This window comes from Alnus glutinosa, chromosome 1, assembly GCF_958979055.1.
Source record: "Alnus glutinosa chromosome 1, dhAlnGlut1.1, whole genome shotgun sequence".
Classification (NCBI taxonomy): domain Eukaryota; kingdom Viridiplantae; phylum Streptophyta; class Magnoliopsida; order Fagales; family Betulaceae; genus Alnus; species Alnus glutinosa.
In genome coordinates, this window is record NC_084886.1 from 52,021,972 (window position 1) to 52,040,169 (window position 18,198).

Sequence of the window (18,198 nt, forward strand, 5' to 3'; positions counted from 1 at the left end):
TAAAAAAATTTCCTTTTTTTTTTAAAAAAAAAAAAATACTTACAAGTAACCCTAAAAAATAATTAATTCACAAAATACTTAAAATTATTTTAAATTTATGTCTCGTCAAAACTATTTGGTTATAGAAAAAAAAAAAAAAAAAACCCTAAAAACCATTCATATGTATTCTTAAGTGGAGTAATGCTAGAAGTCGATCTCTCTTGTGTCCCTTAAAAAATGAAGTAGCTTTTAAAATAACCATTGTCTTGTGATTGATCATAATTGAATTTTGATCAAACAGTAATTTTAAAAGCCACATCATTTTTTAAAGGATACTATTAAAACAACACTCTTCCATAATATTCGTCAAATAATTCTTGTTTTTCCCTTGGTTTAAGACAGATGCTTTGGCTGATTGGCTATCTCTATGATGCTTAATTAGTCCCACTGGTTGTTCTTTCCTCTCTGACTTTTAGGGTGGACGTTTCTCAACTTATTTTTAGGGAGAATTTCACTAATAAATTCTGATTTTTTATTATTTTAAAAAAAAAATGTATTTAAATTTTAAAAAATTATCAATTTAAGGTATTCATATTTCAATTTTTTTTTTTTTTTAATTTCAACACTCCATTAGAATTTTTCATTAAATCTTATCAAAATTTTCAAAATACCCATGTGTTTATTTTTTAAAAAAAGAATATATAAATTTTTTCAAAAATTTAGACATAAATATTTTTACAAATTCTGTTAAATTTTGACCGATATCTAAATCCTAGAATGTTTTTTTTTTTTTTTTCCTTTTTTTTCTTTTTTTTTTTTTGTCAAAAGTAATGAAAGATCAAGAATTGTAAGTGTAGTTCTCCATACTCTTTATTCACTAGCTGACGAGAATTACATGAAATTAATTTGTTTGCCTTGGATAAGCAATTTGGTTTCCCTACATTTATCTTATGCAACAACATAAAAAGTTCTCATAAGAATTTACATGATTGATGTCCAAATTACTAGAACAAATGCTGTATGCTACTAGCCTACTATGGCAAAAATATGGTCCAAAAAGTAATTCCTACCTTCATAAATTGGCTTCATTTTGTAAAAAATTATTTTTAGACCCCAATTAAGTTAATTATAACACTTCAGGGTACCAAACAACAAGTACAATTAATAAGCCAATGCAAACACTACGGTTAAAATCACCACAATCAAATAAAGGGGAAAAAAAAAATCAAAAATCAAAACAACAATTTGGTAATAAAGTGAAAACCTTTTGAAGAACTTTTCAAATTTAAAACTAATTTGGAGGCCAGCCTGCTCCAAATGTATACACTATAGAATATTTATGTCATTAAAAACTAGTCAACTTACACAACCTTTGTAACCCAAGACTTGGCTTGCAACCTCGGCAAACGACCATTTCATCTTCCATCGTGGTGGCTGAAGAATCTTTGACCATTTTAATTTCTACTTGAAGAACTTCATGAACAAACCTTGTCCCTTACTGTAACGTACAACCTAAGAAAAATGCTAGCCATATTCGATTTATTATCATAAAAAAACTAGTCAATTTGAAGCTTTTCTAAAATTACTTATAAATCTTAGTATCACAAAGTAAGAAACCAATGTAAGATTTAACACCTATGAGCTCATTAATTTATAAACCACCGACTCTATCTGGACTATTCGTGTTCCCAATTAATTTGGGACTAGGGTGCGTTACAGCTAGAATCCAGAACTCTAATGGCCGGGTAAAAGGTTTTATATAATTTGAACAATGATAATCAAATAGAGAAATCAAATCTATTTAGACTTAATTAATAGTGTTTAGAGAACTGATCTCCAAGAACAATGTAATACAACCTAAGGGTCTTTTGACAAGTCATAAGGCTAGCTTTTATAGGTGAGGAACAGTTTAGTATTAAACACTCTGCGGCTGCATGCTTCATTCGAACAAGCTATAGGGTTTCAAGGGATTGCATTATTTTGTTTGAACGATCTTGAACCCTATTTTATACCGACAAAACTCTAAATCATAACCCTAAATACAACCTAAACGATGTGTTTTAACACTAAATTTGCTAACTTTGCGTTTTCTAGCTTAGTCTTACTTGCCCCTTTTCTAATATATAGTGACAATGAAATCTTGGATTATTTTCTAATTACATTCTCTTGTAATTTCTCTAAAGTAATTAACTGGTGTTCTCGATCTGGTTGGCAAGTGTCACTTACCTTGGTCTTGTTCTTATTGGCTGGAGTGATTTTTGACATGATGTGGCTAGCGGGAAGAAGGGCAATTCTCTCTTACATTTGGTTGTTAAGCTCATAATGTTGGCCGCCGCTGGGGTTTACTTTTGGAAAGATCGAGAATTCAAGATTGTTTGCTAGGAAGAACATGAATGTTTCTGGCCTGGTAATGTTCTGTTAGGTGGTTTTGGGCCTCTCTTAACTCAAAAAGCTAGCTCATGAGGTGAGGCTTTCCCTCACACTTATAAAGTGACCACCAACCCCTTCCACAACCGATGTGGGACAACCCTAACAATCTCCCCCTCACACATTGGGCATTAAGTCGGAGCAGGAACAACCTGTTTCTCCCGCATATTATAGGGCCTGAGACTTGTTGGTAAACCTGGGCTCTGATACCAGTGTTAGGTGGTCTTGGGCCTCTCTCAACCCTAAAAGCTAGCTCATGAGGTGAGGCTTTCCCTCAAACTTAGGTGGTCTTGGTCCTCTCTTAACCCCAAAAGCTAGCTCATGAGGTGAGACTTTCCCTCACACTTATAAACTGACCACCAACCCCTTCCACAACTAATGTGGGACAACCCCAACAATCTCCCCCTTACACATCGGGCCTTAGGTCGGAGCAGGAACAACCTGTTTCTCCCGCATATTATAGGGCCTGAGACTTGTTAGTAAACCTGGGCTCTGATGCCAGTGTTAGGTGGTCTTGGGCCTCTCTCAACCCCAAAAGCTAGCTCATGAGGTGAGGCTTTCCTTCACACTTATAAACTGACCACCAACCCCTTCCACAACCAATGTGGGACAACCCCAACATGTTCTGCCATCCCTTTACATGTAAGGTTTAGTATCAATTCTTTCTCTGGTTTTAGGCCTTCTTATATTAATAGATGGTTGGTCGATCAATTAATTCTTCGAGTATTGCAGAGGATGTCTTGCTTGTTGGGTAATTGTATAGCTGGTTTTTTTTTCCTTGGCTGGTTTTGTGATCAACATGAGGCGCGTTGCTGTTGTTTCTTCTGTTGTTTTGTTCTATCTATTCTTTCTTATTCATAAAAATAAATAAATAGTATTCCACATGCACTGTGAGACCAATATATATAATTTATGGCATGTTATTTGGGGGCTCACAAATTATCCATAATATTTGGTTTTTGAGTTATACAAATTAAAGAACTCGAAGGTATGGTACGGTGCTCCTGTTGCTGCTTTTGTATCTTTCTTCTTCAGCCAATAAACATGCATGCAAGCTGATCGAAGGGACAATAAACAAGCCTGATCAATGTTGCACTAATGCACTATGTACAGAATAAACAAAGCGATCGATCATCCACTATATGGAAGCTTGCCACCCTTTACGTACCCTGCATGCATGGGCACTCAGAAAAACTCTAACACTTATATATGTGAGCATCAGAAAAGACAGATTCTATCATAAACCGTTGAGATTTGTGTATAAATCTAAAATAAAATAAAAGTGGAAGTAAGAGAGAGAAAAGATACAGAGAATTTATGTGGTTCAGCCTATGACTTATGTTCACAAAATAAAACCTAAATGGCTACATTATGCCTAATAAATTAGTTGTTTACAATACATAGGTCCCTATTCATAGTTGAATAAAGTCGACTTATACAAATAAATCTAAATCGACTTACAGAAAGAAATACAAATCAATCTAGACTAGGAAATATAAATCAATAATATTATATTCAGGATATATTTAATTCTAACACTAACCAACCACTGTTGTAGGAGGCCTGACAAATGAATAACTTCAACTTTAACCATTTTGTTTCTTATCTAATATTTCTGATGTTCTTGATTTATTACGTGTGGTTGTCTTCATATTCTTGCCGTACGTTCTATTTAGTTGCAAATGATCATTATCGGTTACGAAAATGCAAGAGAAAAATGACAGAATAAATTAATCTACAAGTGGCCGGGTAATGGGAAAGCAACAGAGCTTACCGTATAAAAGTGACCCAAATGTCTGAATTGTACATATTGCTTGGAGGGGTTGACTGTGCAACATTGTATTAGGGTCAACGGTACGCACGTACCTTTTTTTTTTTTTTTTTTGTCTAATTGTGCATGGTACGTACCTAAATTGAACAATAATTAACTTCTTAGGAAAACATCTTATAGCAACATAAAATGCCCAAGCCTAAGTGCTGCTCATGATGAGGTTTAACAATATATTCAAAACAAAGAGAAAAGAGAAAATAAGGAAAATTAATCTTGATGCAAAGAAGCATACAAGAGTGATATTGGTCCCGGCTCGTCTCTAAGCTCTTGATGCTACGGTAGAAGATGAGCCGGACCAACATCACGCCGTGTCTGCTTCTCTGGAAGTTTGTTATGTGAGCTTAATTTCTCGATCCCCATGTCGAAAGAGTTGGAGCCTGCCCCCTATAAATAGGACAAAATAATGGTAATTAATTGTGTCATGGTCGTTGAACTGTTCATGGCAATTCTCATTTAATTAAAAGGACTAATAATAGGGAACAGCATATCCTAATTAATTAATCAAATATATGTATGGGAGATTTATCATGACCAATAGTTGGGATCGAATCCCACTAGCAGTCCCTCTCAATATTTTTTTTATATATTCAACCAGCATAATGCGGGATTAATTCTTTCGTCATGCATAGAGAACTCGTATCAAAAGCATGTCGCACATCACGAATGTCGTAAAAATGCACGTCATGGTTATTCACTTCTGAAAGTCAAACAAGTGCACCTTCTATGATTAATGAATCATCAAGCCTAAAGTTCTCGTAATAATTACATCATTTTTTTATATATATATATCATCAAGACGTTATACTTTATATGGATTTGGAATATCTTCAAATTCAATATATATTAGAATAAATAGAAGATCTTTAAAATGCGAGTAAGCTAGATCTTCGCAAAGATGCATATATTTTGGAATCTTACTGATTGACCAAATCTAAGTTGAGATCTTTCGCTTTCTAGCAAGTTCTTGGCAAAATACGCAGACAATATTCAATGTACAGAACATATTCTAATTACTTGCAAACATGATTAGTCAAATTTTTGTGCATTTTAATTTAGATTAAAGAAGCATATATAAATAGGGAAGACAAATTAAGTTAAGGACTGGTTATTAATATAGTGGTGGTGGAGCCGAATCAATGTATTGAGCGTAATAATTACTCATGCAACCACGTCAACTTGCATATAAAATATTATATAAGTACTTCTACAGTTCTACATTTTTTTTTTGTTAAAAAAAAAAAAAACATGCTTAGAAACATCCGATAAGGGATCAATGTTAATTGTTAAAATTTCTTTTTTTGGTCTCATTATCAATTACATACTTCTCCTAATTTTATTTATTTTTTTTTTTTTTTCTTTTCGGACATTTTTATACTCATGAGTCATGAAATAACCTATAGACATAGTCTTCATTGTTGAGGTCAGAATTCTTATCCGATACGTATATATATAATTCCTAGGATTAATGTATATATCCTTCATGCATGGCCTTTTAAAGAACTTCTACGTACTGTGAATGATATGACAATCGATCTTGTTAAAAAAAATTAATACAACAAGTATTATTCATGGGCAATTTTGTAGCGTTTTACCTCTCGATCGTAAACCGATTTGGAGATATATACATTATACAGGTATTTATGATTCAGGGCTAGGGTGGAGCTCTATGGTCTAGGGCCTAGGCAGCTAGGCTAGCTATTATTATTTTGGGTACAGGGAGAAATTGGCCTTTGCTTCAATTCATGAAATAAATAGTCATCAAAGATGCTATTCCTAAAGATCTTACTATTGAATCAGATGATGATGCAGCAGATAGAGTAGATGATATAGACTATAGAGCAAATTATTGTGCGGATTGATTTATTGTTTTTATTATATTTAATTGGTGATAATTTATGTGGTTATATAATTGCTATAATTATAAATTGGTATAATTATTATTATTATTATTATTATATAGATACTTTGAAACAAACAAACAGGGAAAGCAAGAAAACTAGGTGGAAAGACTCCTACCATCACTAGGGATGGAGGGGGGGTCTTTACCACTTACAATAGGAAGTGAAGAAAAAGGAAGGGGAGAACTGGGAATGCTACCAGAAAAAGATCTGGTTGCGGCCCAACGTGCCACATGATGGGTACAGAAGTTTGCACTTCTAGAGATTTTGTGAGCTTTCCAAGAGGAAGAGGCTGAGATGGAGCCAACTGTATTCATGATGAGAGAAGAAATCCTCCAATCTTGAGTGATAGACGGATTATGTATAGCAGAAATGACAACTTGTGAATCACCTTCCAAAATAAAAAGATCGAGATGATGAGATGAAGCCATCGAGACAGCTAACTTGGCAGCAAGGGCTTATCCATAATTTGGTTGACAAGGGGGGGAGAGCAAAGAAGCCATATGAATAATTTTTCCTTGTGAATTGCGACAGACCGCAGCTTGGACTGAGAATGAGCCTTTGATAGCTGTATCAAAATTAATTTTCACCCAGGAATGTGGAGGAGGCTGCCATTTCTCCATAACAATGGGAAGAGAAGGATGCCAAGCATTGAAGTGCTCCATAGTAACCCTATTGATATGCTGAGAGATAAGGCGAACATCAATGCTGATTCCTTCATGATGAGATTTATTTCTGTAAAACCACAAGAGATCACAAGCCACCACTGCAAAGATCTGAAATTTATGATGATCCGTTGGAGGAATATGCAGGGAAGTCCCTGGAGAAATAATCTGTTGAACCCAATGTGCCATAGTGCTGAAGTTGAAGGGTGAAGAATCTAGAGGCCAAAAGGAATTTCGCCACACAAAGCGGGCAATAATACAGTTGAAAAATAAGTGATGTAGAGAATCATCACCAATTTTACAAAGTGAACAAACTGGTAATCTATTAGGGAAAGGTAATATGGAATTAATTCTGGAGGTTGTGGGAAGGATATTCCATGCAACTTTCCACAAGAAAAGTCTCAGCCTATCATTTAGTTTTAATTTCCAAAGATGTTTCCAAAATGGTTGGGAAGAAATGACAATCAACTCAGGATGATTAGTAGTTAGGATAGAAAGATAAGCGGAGCTTATTGAAAATTTTCCTGAATTAGCAGAGGAGTCCAGATATAATTAGGTGCAGAAGAAGGAGATATGTGAATTTTGAGAATTTCTTGTGCCGAAAGATTGTCAAACAGGGACAGGATTTTAGAAATATTCCATATAGATGATCCTAGAATTAAAAGATTTGAAATAAACAAAGAGGGTTGCTCCCTATTACCTAGAAATTTCAGGCTAGGTCTGAAATTTGGTAAGGTAGGAATCCAAGAAGTGGTCCATATAGAGAAGTGAGAATTGATAGAAACCTGTAGACATGCTCCAGAGGTGAGGAGTGACTTGCAATGAAGAATACATTTCCATAACCAAGAAGCATTAGACACCACTGGCGAAGATAAGAAGGTTCCATAATAAATATATTTCTCCCGAAGCTGATTAACCCAAAGACAATCAAGATTGGATAAAAGCTTCCAACCAAGTTTTGTAACCAGAGTTAGATTGACATCATACATATTGCGAATACCCAAGCCTCCAAGATGACGAGGAATGCAAATAGAGCGCCAAGATTTGAGCAAGAGATTACGAGATTTCCCTTTAGGAAATCCCCACAAAAAATCTTTGAAAGATTTATCCAAAGCTGTACAGAAAGATTTTGGAAGAAGGAAGGTACTCATTGTGTATGAAGGGATGAAAGAAGCAGTAGCTTTGATTAGTACAGTCCTACCGGCTTGAGATAAAGTTTTGGCTCGCCAGCCTTCAATTTTCCTGAGCACTCTTGTCAAGATATCTTGGAAAGCTTCCTTTTTTGATTTTCCAATGAACAGAGGAAGTCCCAGATATTTAGCTATTGCTGAAGTAGCTTTAAAAGGAAGAATGTTTTTGATATTGTTGATGGGCGAAGCTGTAGTATTTTTACTGAACAGTATCGAAGATTTAGTAGTATTTACAGCTTGTCCAGACCATTTACAATAGGAATCAAGGCAATCTTTTATAGTAGACACTTCAGACGAGGTAGCTTTACCAAATATAAGAAGATCATCTGTAAACAAAATATGAGTAATGGGGGAACAAGACCGAGCCATGTTAATACCTTTGAGAAGACCAATAGAGAATTGTCTTTGAAGCAGCCTGGAGAACACTTGCGTTCCTAAAATAAATAGGAATGGAGATAAGGGATCACCTTGCCGAAGACCAAGGGCCGGAGTGAAAAGACCATAGGGACTACCATTAATGAGAATGGAAAATGAAGGGGAAGTGATGAAGCAGCCTGGAGAACACTTGCGTTCCTAAAATAAATAGGAATGGAGATAAGGGATCACCTTGCCGAAGACCAAGGGCCGGAGTGAAAAGACCATAGGGACTACCATTAATGAGAATGGAAAATGAAGGGGAAGTGATGCAGATGCGGATCCAGTTAATCCATGTGGGGTGGAAACTCAACTTAGCCAAGATGGCAAATAGAAAGTTCCATTCCATACGGTCAAAAGCTTTTTCCATATCTATTTTGATAGCCATAAGACCCCCTCATCCCTTTTTTTTCTTCAAAATGTGGAGAAGTTCATGAGCAAGAATGGAGTTATCTTGAATATTTCTAGAAGGGACAAAAGCAGATTGGAAAGGGAAAATGAAATGATGTAAGAGAAGTTTAAATCTATTAGCCAAAATTTTAGAAATAATTTTGTAAATGATGTTGCAGAGGCTAATAGGTCGAAAGTGGTTAACAGAAGAAGGTCCTAGTTGTTTGGAAACCAAAGCTATGAAAGTATGATTTTGTTCCTTAAGGAGATGATATTTCGAAAAGAAATCCCAAACACTGCGGAGAACAACATCTTTAACAATACTCCAATATTTCTTGTAAAACAAAGCTGTAAATACATCTGGGCCAGGAGCTTTTGTAGATCCAATACTAGAAAGAGCATTAAAAATTTCCAACTCAGAAGGAATGGTACAAAGAGTAACATTTTCATCAGAGGAGATAGAGTTCTCAAAGAGGGATAAAAATTCATCAGGACAAGGTGGATTTGAGGTGGTAAAGAGGGAGGTAAAATGAGAGGAGTAGTAGTTCCCAATATCCGCCCTGTCAGTAATCCAAGCTCCCGTGGGCAACTTGAGAAAATCAATGGAAGTTCTTCTTCTTTTGATAATAGTAGAGACATGGAAAAATCTAGTATTAAGATCCTTACAGGTGAGCCAGGTTTCTCTAGATTTATTCTTCCAAAGAATCTCTTCTTAAAGATAAAGATCATCTAGAGTTTTTTTGATAGTCCATTCTTCAGTAGAAGTATTAGGATAAGTCTGGGATCTCTGAAGGACATCAAGTTGACTTAACAAGGTGTGGATCCGATGTTGAATATTCCCAAAATAAATAGAATTCCAGACCTTAAGAGCAGCTTTAGTAGATTTCAGTTTCTGTGCAAGAATAAAAGAAGAGGTGCCCACAACATTCGGGCGCCAGGCAGAAGCTATAACCTCAGTACAAGAAGGATCTTTAGTCCAAAATTCCTCAAACCTAAAAGGTGTAGGAAGATGGGAGTTGCTAGAGGAAGTATTAAGAAGCATAGCATTATGATCTGAAGCTTGGGCTAGAAGATGCCATACTTTGAATAAAGGGAATAGATGAATCCATTGAGTGGAAGCAACACTACGATCCAGTCTTTCTCTAATAAGATGCCGGCCATGCCTGTGATTTGACCAAGTGAAAGGGGAACCAGAGAAACCAAGATCAACCAACCCATGTGAATTCAGAAAATCCCGAAACAGATCATTTGAAGAACAAGCATAAGGCCGACCCCCAAATTTTTCAGATTGGTCCAGAATACTATTAAAGTCTCCAATACATAACCAAGGCCCATAATAATCAGAATTAATTGAAGCTAAGTAATTCCAGAAATCAGAATTGTTCTTATTGAAAGAGGGGTCATAAACACAAGATAAAATCCAGGGATTGTTGGGGGGGGGGGGGGGGGGTCGGGGGTCAGAGTAACACCATGCAATAATGGTAAATTTATTAGTCACAAAACATTCTAATTCAACACCGCTTCGCCAAGCCAACAAAAGTCCACCCTTAGAGCCAACAGGGGGAACATGGACTAACGAATAGAAACCAAGACTATGTAAAATATTAGAAGCAACAGAAGGAGATGTTTTAGTTTCAGAAAGGAAAATAACATCAGGAGAATTATTTCTGACCTTAATCCTGAGGCTGCGAATCGCAGAGGAACGGGACAAACCTCTACAATTCCAAGCTAGAGTTTTCATGGCTGGAAGCACAGCAAGAAACCTTGGCAGAAATTTCACACACATAGAAGAAGACCAAGTGTTTCTGATAAGGCACAGGGATCAGACTTGTGAAGAAAACTTCAGAGTCTCCGTCAACGTGCTGGAGGGCCGCACAAAGCGGAAAGGACCGCACAGAGAAAATTGCAAAGGGTGAAGATAGGGACAGATCCTAAATTTTCCTTGTCTCTTGAAAAGAGAGAAGGGGGGATTTGGGAGAGAAGTTCTTGAAAGGTGAAGATGGTGTATTAGATTTACCGGAGGTGGAAGAGGAAATTTCAAAAGGGGGAAGATAGGTACAAAAACCTAATTTTTCCTTAACTCGTTTGTAGAGAGAAGGCAGAGGTTCTCTCTCTAGGAGAGCAAATTTTTTTTTTTGGTATAATTATTGAAAACACCTTTTCACCCTTCTCTAGGGATTGTTTGGGGTCAATTGGGATTTTTCATATTGGAACCTCATAATAAATCAAACAATTAATATATATATAATTTGCCCAACCCATAGTCGTAGTACATATATAGAGGAAAGACGTCTTTTGATCTATATATACTTAGCTCATAACCCGCACAATGCGCGAGATTATTAATTATAATTTAATTTTGAAACTTAAAAAAAAATCTCTATTACACATAGAACATTGCATAAATATATAAATCACATAAAATTTTACTATAAAAAAAAAAAATCATAATTTTAGTTTTAATCTATATAAATTAAAACATTTAAAATATTCTTAGATGTGTAGATTAATAGTAAGAATCTCTGATATTGTTAGTGTGATACGTATTACGTTTTTTAATTTTATTTTTTTTTAGTGTGTACCACGTAGGACTTTGTGTACAAAGTGTGTGCAATAAACATTTTACTAAATTAAAACATGTTAAAAATTTTGTTCCCATAGGTGTAGTTTAGAATGAAAAATGAGTTTGAAGAAAAATAGTAAGAAGAAAATCATGATTTTGATTACCAAAGCATAAAATAGAAAATTAGCAAGAATTTTTTATATCATCGGTGTGATACCTATTATATTTCAATCGATCCTATATAATTCTGAACATTCGAAAAAGCAAATGAACGAAAGAAAAAAAAAATGATGGGTTCACGCCACGTGTCACAATTTTTGGCCAACTATAAGTTGGAACTCGGCTTTTATATATATGATAAGGAAAAGTTTTTAATTTTAAATTTTTTTAAAAAAAATTCAGCACTTAATGCTATAATGCGAGAAAGTCTTTATTTTGGTCTCATAAAAATTCACACCCATGATGTTTTCATTTAATCACAACAAATTTATTAAAATCATGACAAAACTGATTCAACCTTTAAAATGCACCGATTTTTTACTTAAAAGACCGGTTTAGTGTTTAAAAATGATGAGTTCACGTACGCCACGTGTCACAATTCAAAGCCATCTCTAAGTTAAAACTCAGTTTATATATATATGATGACTTGCACTTATGGACATGCATTTTAATCTCTTGCATACGTCCCAGATGATTTGTGATTGATTTTGTGATCATCCACCAATTGTAATTAATACCCACAAAAAATATATATATTTGAAAAAAATGTTCTTGGGGAGCTATAAATATAATCTCTTTGAAACAGACCCCAGGTTAGAATTGGGGAATTTGTAATGAGTGATGGGCTGGGTAGAATATCACATATTAATTATACATATTACTTCATATATATATGGTACAACTGGTTTTAACTTTTAACCTGTACAAAAGAACGTGAATGGGATGTAATATGGCGTAAGTAGTGGGTTACTTAATTAACAATTACGCATGCAACTAACAACTCTTTTACGAGACCAAGAAAATTCAAAGAATCGCAAGAAAACAAAAAATAAAATAAATCACTTATAGAGTGTTTCTTATTAAAAATATAAAAGTGGTGGTCAAGCCATCTCTAGCTATTACGCTTTAATCGAAATAGGGTCACAGTCTTGAAAGAAAAAAGTACAAAATTACCCTAATACAACTTGGTCGAACTAGACACAGAGGACATTGCACGATAAAAACATCTTAAACAATCTCAAAAGGGCGGTCCTCATCAGTTTGGTCGACCAAACTTTGACCGAGTTATCGACTGAACTTCGTGAAACATACTTTTGTGTTTCTATTGATTGGCATTTTTTACCTGCTAGTAAACATTGAAATTATAAAATTCTCATAAAATATGAATTTGTTACCCTTTTGAGCAAACTTTCCCGGCCACTCTATCAAGATTGTTTTCATTTGATATTGGAATCACAGTATATGACAGTTTTAGTAGAATTGATCTGCTACTAAACTGGCCTGCATATATATATATGAGTACTGAAGCTGTAACTCCTGCTGCTACTTTTGTGTATAATTCTTCTACCTCCTCTTCTTTCCCTATTCATTTGGTGGTTAATTAAACATGCATGACCGAGAAAAAAGGAATATTAGTGATGAAAAGTAGAAAATTTCACCATCAGTTTCAGCTCTAAGCCTCTAATTAATTTCTGAACGAAAAACTCAATTCCTTTTTTTGGCATGACAATTGGCCGGCATGCATGATTATGGCCCTCTTTATCTTCATTATGGGCATAGGGTTGTCTATGATGCAGAAATTGCTCCATTCAAGCCAGAGTATCCAGTGTAATTCCTCAGGATATATGTATATGGCACCAGCTAGGTCAGATAATTATTAGAGATGGGAAAGAAGAGCTGCAATGGGGTATTGATTGTACCAGGGGGAAGAGCGTGTAGGTTATTATGTGAAGCTTAATTACCTGGTCAGCTTATATCTATGCAGTCAATTAATTCTGATATGATATCATTTATTACGTACGATTTCAGAACGCACTGATTATACATAATATCTCAAAAGGACTAATCCCCTCATTGGGTCTCTTTTGTTAGTACTAGGATGCTATACATTTGAAAGTAAAACCACCTAACAGAATTACACGAGGATAACTAAGTTAAATACAAGAGGATAATTCACGTATCTATCCTTCCTCTAATATTGAATTCAAATGAGTTCCATGATCTGAGGACACTATCATGTTGTTGAGGACCAACTCTTTTGTTGCTGATGTGCTGTCGTGGACCAAGTCTTCTAATGTATTGTTGAGCTGTTTGTTATGTAGAGACATATGTGGTGAAGTGTTAGATGTAAAGATGGAGTCTTGAGTGGCAGCTGAACTGATTGGATGAGGTTCACTAACATCTTTTTGCTCGTTTAACTGCATGTTATAAGACGGGCAAATCCCTGAGTACCAGAGCTTACAACATATAACAGAGACTCAAGTGCTTGAAGTACTGTATCGCTTTAGGGTCGCACTGTTTCGTACTAATTTGTAGTTTGCATAGAGCACTCAGTTCATTCAGGATGATGTTGCTTGTATACATCTTGTACGAGGAAATGGATTTTTTAAAAAAAAAAAAAAAATTAATCACGCAAACCTTTAATTGATTTAGAATTTAAAGATTATTGCGTTGAGTAGTACTTACAATTAATGTCAAGAATACTAAGAGAGCCTCTTCCTCCATATGAACTTTTTTGTCTATACTAGAGAAAGCGCTTCTTGACTAATCTAAAAGCTACTCTGTTGATACAGTTTCCGGTATGGTGTGAATCTGCACATTCCTTTGATGTTCTTCACGCTTCTCAATAACTCTGCAAAACAACAAAACCTAGGGACCCTTCCGGGGGTCCCGCTCCGATGCCTAAGTTAACTTCTGTGAGAAAATAATGCTCTATGCATAAAATTGAGTCTTAGTTTATACCTGGGGTATGGGCCTATTTATAAGTAAAGAGGTGGAGTCAAACCTGGATTAGGACTCCTGCTCCTTGTTGATCTAGAACTGCTGTCAGAATTCTAATTGGACTTTAATCCTTCTTAGACTTCTAATTTGATATCTTCTTAGACCTCTGATTTGATATCTTCTTAGATTTCTGATATGATCATTATTCTTATCTGATCATTATTCTTATCTGTTTGAACCTTTTTTGAATTTTGAATCTCCTCTTTGAATCGGGTTGAGTGGGATTTATCCCCAACAGTTACCCCCAATTCCCTTATCCGAAGCTTGCTTGAATAATGGGAATTCCATGTCTAAGGAAACCCGATCTTTGTCTCCTTCTGAAAACCTGCTAACCTGCAAAACCTGAGGGTTAAATCTTACCCCCCATTACTTTCTTGTTTTTCCTTAGGGTTTTCTCCCTGTTTCTTGGAATGGCTAACTCCTGAAAAACCTGGAAAAATCGAGGGTTAAATCCGACCCCCCTTTCTTCTTGCTCTCGGCTAGGACTGATCCGAGAGTTTTCTTCTTGGTCTCGGCTAGGACTGATCCGAGAGGCTCCTTCTGGGCTAGGACTAGTCCGAGAAGTTTCTTCTTGTTCTCGGCTAGGACTGATCCGAGAGGCTCCTTCTTGGTTAGGACTGGTCCGAGAAGTTTCTTCTTGCTCTCGGCTAGGACTGATCCGAGAAGTTTCTTCTTGCTCTCGGCTAGAACTGATCCGAGAGGCTCCTTCTCGGCTAGGACTGATCCGAGAAGTTTTTTCTTGCTCTCGGCTAGGACTGATCCGAGAAGTTTCTTCTTGCTCTCGGCTAGGACTAATCCGAGAGGCTCCTTCTCGGCTAGGACTGATCCGAGAAGTTTCTTCTTGCTCTCGGCTAGGACTGATCCGAGAGGCTCCTTCTCGGCTAGGACTGATCCGAGAAGTTTCTTCTTGCTCTCGGCTAGGACTGATCCGAAAGGCTCCTTCTCGGCTAGGACTGATCCGAGAAGTTTCTTCTTGCACTCGGATGGGACTGATCCGAGCGGCTTTACCTACAAAATAAGCGATATCGACAGGTTCCCGGTCCCTAGACCGGGAACACTCCAATGCTTAAGTCAGCTTTATTCATTTATTCTGAAAATACTTATTCCCAAAATCTGGGGAATTTTCTGTCTAGTCTGAATTAAAAATAAAAGTCTATTTCTTTGCAAATATAAATGCTAAAAAATAAAAGCAAGCCTGAACTTCCCGAGAGTCCTTTTTATGGGATCACGGGCAGATACTGTTGTTGCCTCGGCTCTCTATGCTGTGGGCTTCTGCTTCTTCGGTCCTCTCTTCTTTCTATGTCATCTCGGGGATCATTCTCTTGATGCCTCTCGCCTAGTTGAGGACGGTCTCGGGGATAGTAATCCCGTGGCTGCTGATCTCGGGGCTGATAGTCCTGATGATTCCGAGGCCTGTTATTTCCTGGATGGTTCCGTCGCTCTCCTAAGAACCGAACTAGCTTGCCATTCTTTATGAATTCTTCTATTAACAACCTTAGGGTTACGCACCCCTCGGTGTAATGACCTGCTTGTTTATGGAAATCACAATACTTCCCTGCATTCCTATAAGGAGGATTACCTGGTATCTTTTGCGGTTCCCGAAACGCCGGATCTCTCTTGATCTCCATGAGGACTTCTGATATCTCGGCATTGAGAGGTGTAAAGTTGTAATCTTTGAACTTCTTTACCTGCCTCTGCTCTTCCCCGTCAACTTTCCTGAATTCTTTCCTTTTCTTTTCTGGGGCTGTCTCTCGGGGTAGTCTAGAACTGGCCATAGACTTCAGCGTCTCTTCCTGGTTAATGAATTCTTCTACCTTATCCATGAGGCCCTGCAAGGTATTCGGTTGCTTCCGGATCAACTTTTTCATCAAAGGCTCCTCGGGTGAAATTCCCTGATAAATGGCAGCAAAGATCATATCCTCGGTCGGATCTTCGACCGTAGCCTTCTCTCGGTTGAACCGAGCCATAAACTCCTTAAGACTCTCATTGCCCTGCTGGTGCAATGATAGCAAATATCCCGAAGGCTTCTTCCTTGTCCGGAAAGCCAAGAACTCCGTTAGGAATATCTTGGACAATTCCTTGAACTGATCAACGGAATTCGGGGGCAGCTTCCTGAACCAGTCTCGGGCATTCCCCGAAAGAGTAAGAGGGAAGGCCCGACATGCTACTTCATCGGGTGTCCCGTGAAGGTCTAGATGAGCTTTGAAATTCTCTAGGTGATCCAAGGGATCCCTGTCTCCTGCATAACTTAGAATTTGGGGTACCTTAAACTTATCGGGAAGCTGATAGTCTGCCACCCGTCTAGTGAAGGGTGAGTCTGTACCCATTAGGAGCTTGTCCACCATTACGGATCTGCTTTTGTCCTTTCTTTCCATCTCCACGTACGTGCACCTTCTCTCCAACTCGGCAATAACTCTGCTCAGATCTCCTTGGCGGTCATCCTCCCTCCGAGGATTAGTGTTGCTGTTGTGATCTTCTTCCTCTCGCTCATCCCTGTTCATCTCGGGATTGGGCTGTTCCGGCCTCCTGCGCAGTAACTCGGCATTCCGCTGTGTTAAGGATTCAATCTGGGCTTCCAACGCTGCTATGCGATCTTGATCTCCACCCCCCGGGGGAGGGTTCGGTGGAGGCTGCTGATTATTCTGAATACCTGGCTCCATTCGGACTATGGGCTCTCGGTTGGTCTGGCTTCCGGAACGTGTGTTCATCACCATGCTGGATCTTATTTTTCTTTTATGAGGAACGAATAATCGTTTCCCACAGACGGCGCCAAACTGTTGGTACAGTTTCCGGTATGGTGTGAATCTGCACGTTCCTTTGATGTTCTTCACGCTTCTCAATAACTCTGCAAAACAACAAAACCTAGGGACCCTTCCGGGGGTCCCGCTCCGATGCCTAAGTTAGCTTCTGTGAGAAAATAATGCTCTATGCATAAAATTGAGTCTTAGTTTATACCTGGGGTATGGACCTATTTATAGGCAAAGAGGTGGAGTCAAACTTGGATTAGGACTCCTGCTCCTTGTTGATCTAGAACCCTGCTCCTTGTTGATCTAGAACTGCTGTCAGAATTCTAATTGGGCTTTAATCCTTCTTAGACTTCTAATTTGATATCTTCTTAGACCTCTGATTTGATATCTTCTTAGACTTCTGATATGATCATTATTCTTATCTGATCATTATTCTTATCTGTTTGGACCTTTTTTGAATTTTGAATCTCCTCTTTGGATCGGGTTGAGTGGGATTTATCTCCAACATACTCCATTTACCTCCCTTCTAACTTAATTCACCCTCAGCCATAACGGTAATCTATTAAGCATTGCAAGAGGATTGAAAGCGTGTAGTTCAAAGATAGTCTCCAATATTTACCTTCACAAATAACGAACTACCTTAAAATAAAAATATATGCTCAACAACAATGATCTATCGAGTTTGGTGGATTAGATAAACAAAGTGATTACAACAAACTAGCTAGGATGTGTTAAGTAGCGTGCTGCTGATCATGAAATTGAATAAAATGAAATTGATAAGGCCAGGGAGATGGAGTACGTACACTGCTGATGCAGTTAAGTAGCGTGCTCTCAAATTATGATTTTGGAAGTTGTTATCGAATCCGATAATTAATTAAGCAAGAATTTGACGTCTAGCAGAACTAAGAATATTGTTCTGATCGACAACGTGAGAAAGTAAACGTAAAATTATGGATTGAAGGTTGTAAGGTAATTCAATGTGAGGGAAAGGTTTCGAATAGGATAGAGAAAGGTTTACCAAGTTTCATATCAATTCAAATAACTTTGAAAATACTGAAATCTTATTCAAATTCAAAGTAATAAACTAAGCCAAC

General features: G+C 37.1%; 1 protein-coding gene across 1 annotated transcript; it reads right to left on the minus strand.

Annotated features, from left to right (window-relative positions):
• Positions 1-6,593: 6,593 nt before the first annotated feature.
• On the minus strand, positions 6,594-10,535 carry LOC133861592 (uncharacterized). Its single transcript, XM_062297385.1, has 5 exons — positions 10,298-10,535; positions 9,657-10,150; positions 9,090-9,488; positions 7,586-8,563; positions 6,594-6,968 (listed from the first exon to the last, which is right to left on the minus strand). Exons 1-5 carry the CDS (start codon positions 10,533-10,535, stop codon positions 6,594-6,596), a joined length of 2,484 nt encoding a protein of 827 aa, XP_062153369.1.
• Positions 10,536-18,198: the final 7,663 nt, after the last annotated feature.

Excerpts from the sequence above, each read along its gene's own strand:
- LOC133861592 (XM_062297385.1), bottom strand. The coding sequence starts at position 10,535 with ATGAAAACTCTAGCTTGGAATTGTAGAGGTTTGTCCCGTTCCTCTGCG. Across the intron at positions 10,151-10,297 it reads AAGCGGTGTTGAATTAGAAT|CTTCAATTAATTCTGATTAT; the intron begins GTTTTGTGACTA and ends GGAATTACTTAG. Across the intron at positions 9,489-9,656 it reads CTACTAAAGCTGCTCTTAAG|AATAAATCTAGAGAAACCTG; the intron begins GTCTGGAATTCT and ends ATTCTTTGGAAG.